Source organism: Trifolium pratense, linkage group LG7 (genome assembly GCF_020283565.1).
Source record: "Trifolium pratense cultivar HEN17-A07 linkage group LG7, ARS_RC_1.1, whole genome shotgun sequence".
Taxonomy (NCBI): Eukaryota; Viridiplantae; Streptophyta; class Magnoliopsida; order Fabales; family Fabaceae; genus Trifolium; species Trifolium pratense.
This window is the reverse complement of record NC_060065.1, coordinates 58083830-58092373: the sequence shown is the minus strand read 5'-3', so window position 1 is coordinate 58092373 and position 8544 is coordinate 58083830. Positions and strand designations below refer to the sequence as shown.

Here is an 8544-nt window from a genome sequence, read left to right as displayed (position 1 = left end):
ACAAGATCTATTATTCTTACATGTATCAGAGCATATCCAAAATTTATTGGGTCATCCATTATTGGGCCACCCATCATTTATATCCACGCATAAGCTTAAGGGTCTGTTTGGTTCAAAAGAGTAGAAGGGGAGGGGAGGGATTTTTATAGAGGGGAGGGGAGGGAAGGGGAGGGGAGGGAAAAAATTTAATTGCAGATGTGTTTGGTTCAAAAGAGGGAAGAGGAGGGGGAGGAGAGAGATTTTAATTGAAAATATGTTTGATTCACGAGGGGATGGGAGGGATGATATAATTAAATTACTTTTTTATCCTTATAATTTATAAGAGTCTCATAATTTTAAAATTATTCACCTTTTAAATATTTAAATATAAGAACTCAATAGACTCGAAACTCCACAAATGTAATTATTTGTTGATGTTAATTTTTTTTTATCTTGATGGTTGATTGAATCTAATAAATAATTTATAAAAATTAAACTGCACACAAAAATTTAAAATTTAATCTTATAAAAAAAATTATATATATATATACCTTTAACGTAATAGGCAAAGACAAAAAGTTATATAAAACAAATTAATCACATGCAACAAAATATAAACGTAGGCAATTTTTAACCTTAAGTTATCAGCAATTTTTTAACCTTTAGTTATCAGCAATTTTTTTTTAATAAGTAAACAAAACGATGGGGTTCAAAAATTATTTAAAAAATATAAAATAAACACATAAACAAATATAGAATAATTAGTCCATGAAATTCCCTATACTACTCTTATTGAAAATGCTCTTAGAATTTTTGTATTTTATTTTTTATTGTTACATATTACATCTAATTAGACCCATGCACCGCATGGGTCAAAGTTCTAGTATAATAAAATTGTATATTCGATGCAACAGGTTGAAAATTGTGTGGAAATAATAAATATCAACGAATCAAAAAAAAAATTGAAAACAAATTATATATGTCTGTGTGAGTGAATAATAATTAACGTAAGCAAAAACCTAAACAAATAGCAAGTTCTCTTTTTATAATAAAAAAGTAGCAAGTTTTTTTTTTACACAAAAAAATAGCAAGTTAGCAACATTAAAAATGCAAGTAAGGATGATTTTGGTATTTAAAAATAAATATAAGGATAATTATGTCAACATAATTAAAATTGTAATAACATTTAATGCCTCCCCTCCCCTCCCCTCCAAATCCCCCCAATTTGGGGGAAAGCAAAAAGTGGTCTAAAATGTGTTTTGAATCCCTCCCCTCCCCTCACCTCCCCTCCTAAAAAATTGAACCAAACATAAAAAATTGAAAATATCACTTCACCTCCCCTCCCCTCCCCTCCAAAACCCCCGAACCAAAAAGACCCTAATAGTGTTAGATATAAGAGGTGTGTTAAGAAGTCTCACATCGAATATGAGTTTCCCTGGATTTATACTTAAGAGACGATTATTATCTTAAGAATCGATTTTGTAAGGATAGATAACAAACTAGTTTTCAATATTTACATATGTGAAGTGGAAATGGAATAATTTGGATTCAAACTCATCTTACTAGTGGCCATACGTAACGTAACAATGTGAGTGAGATTTGTTAGTGGGAGAATCAAATCAAGCTATATAAATAAAAATACCGTATAAATAAAAGGATACAAACGAAACAACTTCATCACTTCAGTTCAGTTCCATTCTTAAGAATCCCAAACAAACAACAAAAGACAAAAAAAAGAGTGTGTGCGCCTTGTAACATCGTCCGTTGTTCGTTCATTTTCTTGCCAAACACAAACACTTTTTGTTTTATTAATTGTTGTCTATTTTCTGACCCTACATCTTTGGTACGCAATCTTTCTTCTCATTTCAATTTCAATCTTTCTTCTTTCTTCTTTCTTCTTTCTTCTTCTTCTTATTCTTATTACTATTACTAATGCAACTACTCAATTCTTTTAGCTTGCATGTTGTTCATTCATATTAATCATAGAAACAAATACTACATTTTTTCATACGAATTTACTCAATTTTCTTAGCCTGCATGTTGAAGATTCTTTTTTTATTGCACCCCAGTTGTTTGATTTTTGTTCACTGAAAGATTTTTATTGAGTGTTTGCTGCAGAAAGGGGGGAAAAATATGGCTGTCTCAGGTTCTTCTGGTTCTGGGCAGCCACAATTCATTTCAAGCACTGGAAACCAAAACTTTTCCAATGCACCGCTCATTGACAGTGACACCACAAATCCTGATCAAATTGTTGTCCCTGATGTGAGTTTTGCTTTTCATTCATTCAATCTCTTTTCTTAACTTTTTATTTTGTTAGTTGGTTGGTACAATTTGTAACATTTTGTTTTAATTAGAGTTTAATATTGTGCAATTTAAGTGCTTTGATTGTAGATTACACTGCAGTAATGCACATACTTCATCCAATGTGAAAAGTTGATTTTTTTTTTTATATCTATCATTTTATGTGTGTTTTATGTTTTGCAGAGGACAAGCTGGAAAAACTTATTTGCATATATGGGGCCTGGATTTCTTGTTTCCATTGCATATATAGACCCAGGAAACTGTAAGATCACACTTTTCATGTTTTCCTTCTCTAATAAAAGGAAATAAATTGACATAATATGCTTATAGCATTCTTATAATCGCTTGCAGTTGAGACGGATCTACAATCTGGGGCACAATTTAGATATGAGGTTTTATGATGCATTCTTATAGTACTTATGGTTAGGACTTAGGAGTCATGACCTATGCTCAAGACTTCATCCCTTTTTCTATTTTTTCAGTTACTTTGGATCATATTGGTGGCATCTTGTGCTGCTCTTGTAATTCAATCGATGGCAGCCAATCTTGGGGTGGTCACCGGTACTTTATTATACAATCGGTTTTAGTTTTACTGAATAAATTTGACATGTGTGTTGTGGGTAGTAAACTTCCATTTTTCTTTTCCTGATTGTTTCAGTTCTATATGCTGCTTGCAGGAAAGCATTTAGCAGAGCATTGTAGAGCTGAATATTCGCGGGTGTCCAACTTTATTCTTTGGATTATTGCTGAAATTGCCATAGTGGCCTGTGACATCCCAGAAGGTATTGAGATTATTTTATTTGCATATGTAAATAATACTACTTTTTGGGGGGATTTATTTTCTGCTTAGGATTTCGATTAGAGTTGACTGAATAAACATATAGTTACCAATATATTGAATACATTCAAATAGTCAATACATTCTTTGCTACCCAACTCAATCAAGATCCATTTGAAGTTTTATAGTTTAAGGAAACAATGTTATTTCACCTTCCATCTTTTTTGTACACTCATTTGAGCTGCATATAGTATCAGGGTTATTAGAAATCATATTAGAAGACAAAATGAAACTCAGATGGCCAAATTATCAAGCTTTAAGAACACAAACCATAGTTTTCCATTTTTCTTTCGGCTTCTCTTTCATTTTGTTCATCTTTATTTTTACGGTACATATGCAGTGATCGGGACAGCTTTTGCGTTAAATATGCTCTTCAACATACCTGTTTGGATTGGTGTGTTACTGACCGGACTCAGTACATTGATGCTCTTAGCATTACAACAATATGGGGTATTTTACTGTAGTCCATTCTATGGTTTGATTTTGATATCATAAAGAGAATTTTTCGTGTCATGAGCAATTTGAGTCATTTTTGTATTGTTGTTGAACAGGTTAGGAAACTTGAATTCTTGATTGCATTTCTTGTGTTTACAATTGCTGCGTGTTTTTGGGCTGAGCTTGGATATGCAAAGCCCGATGCTAAAGAAGTTGTGAAGGGTCTTTTTGTGCCACAACTAAAAGGGAGTGGTGCTACTGGCCTTGCAATTTCACTCCTCGGTGCTATGGTCATGCCGTTAGTTCTTCATGCCTTCTTTTTCCATTTTTATTTTTCTTTGCTCTTAAATTGTTTTGACACACCGTGATTCTATATGTATTTTCCTCAGGCACAATCTCTTCCTGCACTCGGCACTGGTACTCTCTAGGAAAATACCACGATCAGTTCGCGGAATCAAAGTAATCATTTAAACTTTTGTATATACACTTAATTTCCTTTCAACATTTATCTCCATTTTCATTTCTTTGGTCATAATTTTTGTTAAAAGTAAATCTTATTGGAATTTGATTATTTCTATGAAGGCCTTGTTAAGTTAACTCTGTGAACATCCATACAAAATGATCCAACTAAAAACAGGGTCATAAGTCAGTTAATTGTGGTAAAGCAGTATCTAATGTCTTATTTAACAATTTTATTTTACAGGAGGCTTGCAGATTTTACATGATAGAAAGTGCCTTTGCTCTTATGGTGGCTTTCCTCATTAATGTTTCTGTCATTTCTGTAAGTGGTGCTGTTTGCAATTCTTCGAATTTGAATGAAGAAGATCGGATGAGCTGTCAGGATTTAGATCTCAACAAAGCTTCCTTCCTACTTAGAGTATGTGAAACCTGTTTCTACCTGTGTATATCGTAAAGTTAATTTACCTAGTCTAACGCAACTTACGTAACCTGTTTCTACCTGTGTATATTGTAAAATTTATTTACCTAGTCTAACACAACTTACGTAATCAGTAAACTTCATATACAATTGTTATTGGTAAAGTGTTATAAAAATATAGATGATCATTTCTGAAATGTGCCATACTCAGAATGTCTTGGGGAAATGGAGTTCAAAACTGTTTGGAGTTGCTTTGCTTGCATCAGGTCAAAGTTCTACGATAACAGGAACCTATGCAGGGCAGTATGTGATGCAGGTAGACTCTTTCATGTTTATTATCATGTTCTGCGTGTAAAATTAATACATTATATTTGCATCTTCTCTAGAAAACAATACACTGTTTATCTTACCAGTTGACAATAATAGCCACTTGTAATAATTGTTTATATGCATATGCATATCCATATCCATTTCCATTTATCATCTGTGCTCTCTATTAAAAAAAGTTTGTAGCCTCAATCAAAATGCATTAATTCGTCAAGGCTCAAATTAAATTATGAATGCTATCATGAACCATTGTGTTTAGTATTTTTGTGTTCAACATACCTGTCATATCCTTTATGAAATTTAATAGTAGTAACATGTGTCCCTAATGGGCTTTGAATGTAACAGTTTTTCTTAAATTTGCTAAGGTTTACTTGCAAAGTGTCCACTTTGAAGCATCAATTACCTCATGATGTTTCTATTTTTCCCCATGAAACTTCTTCATTTCTTGTAGGGATTTCTTGATTTACGACTGACGCCATGGATTCGGAATATGTTAACTCGTTGCTTAGCCATAGTTCCTAGTTTGATTGTTGCGGTCATTGGTGGCTCTACTGGGGCTGGGAAGCTCATAATAATTGCATCTGTAAGATAATCTTACCATCAATTTTTCTCTAGTTGTTTTGGTCCTAAAATATCTTCTAATGCTTTTTTACTTGACAATATGTCTATTACAAACAATATGTTGTTTAATTTGCCATGTTATGAAATCACGGAAGTTTCTCATATATTTGTAACTCAACTATATTGCGGTCACAACTATTTCTAATTGCACTATTGGCTTCATCCGGATGATCCGTGTTCAAAAGGGATTAAGTAGGACCACTTACAGGGTTATATGAAGTTACATAAGTATCAATTTGTTCTTTAACAAAACAGTTGCCAACATGGCATCATTTTTTTTTTTTGCGACAGCATCATTTTTATAATTCCTGTTGTTTAACTGAGCCCTTATCTGTCTGCTGATCAGATGATCTTATCATTTGAGCTTCCCTTTGCTTTGGTACCACTCCTCAAGTTCACTAGTAGCAAAACCAAGATGGGGGCACATGTTAACTCTACCATGGTATATTTTATTTGTTAACACAAATATGCTAAAGCACTTCTTTGTCTCCTTTTGTAAAATAAAATACAATAGTGAAGTAGGCTTTGAAAGAAGCTTTCAAAAATGTCAGGCCAGAGTTTAAAAATGGGCCTATGACAGGTACCAAGTCGGGCCTAAATTTTGTAAAGTAGGCCAGACTTGGGCTTTACAAAGTCTAGCTTAACCTATTTTCACCTCTATGTTTTGAAACAAAAAGTCTTCAGTTCTGTATGTTGTTTTTGACATAGTATTTACTTTTAATTCTTAATTGCAGATATCCGCCGTTACTTGGATAATCGGCTCACTTATTATGGTTATTAATATATACTACTTAATGAATGGTTTCATCAAGCTTCTTCTTCATAGTGATATAGAAATTGTAGCTAAGGTGTTTCTTGGGATATTAGGATTTTCAGGCATGGCAGTATATTTGGCTGGTATAGCTTATCTTGTACTTCGCAAAAATAAAGAGGGTACACACCTTTTGGCTCTAACAGCACCTGAAAATCAGCAAATGGCAAATGAACAAGTAAATGGGTCAATCTATTGTCTTCCAAGAGAAGACATAGTAAACATGCAATTGCCTCAGAGAAGTAGTCCTGCAGATCTTGACTGACAAAAATATAGATTAGCAAGATAGATAAATAAATATCATTTTGTTATTTTCTAGAGTTGAAAATAGATTAGTATCAAACTGTCTTTTGACATCACTTGGATGACATTGCTAAGCTTTTGATGTTTTCATAGATGCCCCTCATACAGTAATCCCAGATGTACCAACGTGGAACTGCGCCTCATATTTTACTCCTAGCCTTGTCCAAGCTCCAAAGCTCGGACATCGGAGAAGATATGAAATCATTCTATGGTTCCCATTTAATGTTATGTCTTTTTTCTTATGGTTTCATCTAGTAATATAGTACTTGTAATTATATCACACTGTTTTTATGTGATCTTTCGATGTGAACTTCCTGTAATGTAATAGTATATAAAAGCAATGAACTTGTGTTCCGTGAACTTAGCTCAATTGGTAGGGACATCACGTTATATGTGCAGGAGCTGAGATTCGAACCCCGAACACTCCACTTATTCACCTTTAAAGTGCAATTTCTAGCCACTAGGCTAGTTTGACAAAAAAAAAAAGAAACAAGAATGAACTTGTAAATCGTTTGTTTACCAATGTGTTTATTTTTTAGTGTCGATTTTGATTTTGGGCTTAAGTTGTGTATATAGAATTGGAGTGTGGATACTCTCTCGTGTAATATTCATAGGAGGGAGTCTAGTGAAAATCAGAGCCCTATATTGTTTTTTGTTGTCTTGATCTATGTGTCGAAAAGAAAAAGGAACAGTTCAGATTTCATCGGACATAAAATGGACAGAAGAGAATCTTTTCTTTAAGCCTGATGCCTCGCATCAGCACCCTGATGAGGCAAGGTCAATTCATGTCAATTCTATGAGAAAAGATTCTCTCCTGTCAATTTATGTTAAGAGAAATGGACGGTTCCTTTTTCTTTTTTTGGTGGGATTTCACGTTACAACCTTTCATTAATTCTATGAGAAAGTCAGAGTTTTTTTTTGTTCTGTATGGGCTTAGCCCACCAAAATTGGCACCAGTGGGAATCGAACCTGAGACCTTGAGAGGAGCATACTCCAAGGGCCCAAGCCAACACCACTCGACAAACCCTAAGTGGGTTTATATTGAATTTCATAAAAAGCAATTTTGTTCAATTGTATCTTCATTTTCTACAAAGACCCAAGTTTAACACAAAACTATAAAATTCTAGAAGGACAAAAAATTAGTGATGGCTGAAATACTTTTTAAGTCGATTTATTAGTCTCACTTGAAAGTTAACAAATCCTTAGTTGAGACTTATGTAAGACATATGTTGAATTGGCTTAAAACCAAACAAAGATAAAAAAATTCTTAAAATCATCAAATTTGAATTTATGAAATCAGAGTATTACTGTAATTTGCTTTCTTCCATTTTCCTTATTTTTCACCTTTAAGGAACCCTGTTTTCCAGAAGTAGCTCAGAACATTAATGTTGGAGGTATTGCACAAACTAACATCATTCATGGATGGTAGACATGTAAATGTAAGAACATTACTATTAATATAGTATGTAATAACATCACTATAACATCAATACAGATTATGAGAGTAAAAAATAAAATCAAATTGAAGACAGATAATAACATTAATCAATCATTTTATTTAATTGGTACTTGCTATTATTCATATTATTATTATAATAAGTACATTATAGATTGATTTACAGACATATGCATGGTTATACACATTAATTCGATGTTTAGTCAAATTAACTTGAGTTTGCATCCACAATTTTCACGGTATCGATCCCTTCCAGCAGCTTCACAAGTTGTATTAAATGTTGCAACAATGAAAATTAGAACAACAACTCTTTTCATCATTCGATCTTCTTACTTTCTTGATTATAATTATGTATTGTGCTTTGTAGTAATGTAATGTGTCTCAGTACGTACTAATTTATAGTGGAGGGGAACTTCTTACCTCCCCGGTCGAAATTCTAACTTAACATACAGTTGTGCAATTCTTAAAATAAATTTCACTATCAAGATCACAAGAGTCTAAGTCAATTTTTAAATTTAATTATAATTATTATTTAATTTATTTATTTATTTTAAAACACATGCACACGCGAGTGCGGACACACACATGCATGTAAG

General features: G+C 32.9%; 1 protein-coding gene across 3 annotated transcripts; it reads left to right on the top strand.

Annotated features, from left to right (window-relative positions):
- Positions 1-1608: 1608 nt before the first annotated feature.
- LOC123899828 (metal transporter Nramp6) lies at positions 1609-6603 on the top strand. 3 transcript variants are annotated; one of them, XM_045951059.1, is made up of 14 exons: positions 1609-1822; positions 2098-2241; positions 2464-2542; positions 2632-2672; positions 2763-2841; positions 2958-3062; positions 3459-3568; positions 3670-3851; positions 3943-4012; positions 4257-4430; positions 4642-4746; positions 5209-5340; positions 5725-5820; positions 6113-6603. In XM_045951059.1, exons 2-14 carry the CDS (start codon positions 2113-2115, stop codon positions 6452-6454), a joined length of 1644 nt encoding a protein of 547 aa, XP_045807015.1. In that variant the 5' UTR covers positions 1609-1822; positions 2098-2112; the 3' UTR covers positions 6455-6603. The 3 variants fall into 3 exon arrangements, with proteins under 3 accessions (XP_045807015.1, XP_045807016.1, XP_045807017.1); XM_045951060.1 differs by lacking the exon at positions 1609-1822 and having other exon boundaries at positions 1860-2241; XM_045951061.1 differs by lacking the exons at positions 1609-1822; positions 2632-2672 and having other exon boundaries at positions 2207-2241.
- The last annotated feature ends 1941 nt before the right edge of the window (positions 6604-8544 follow it).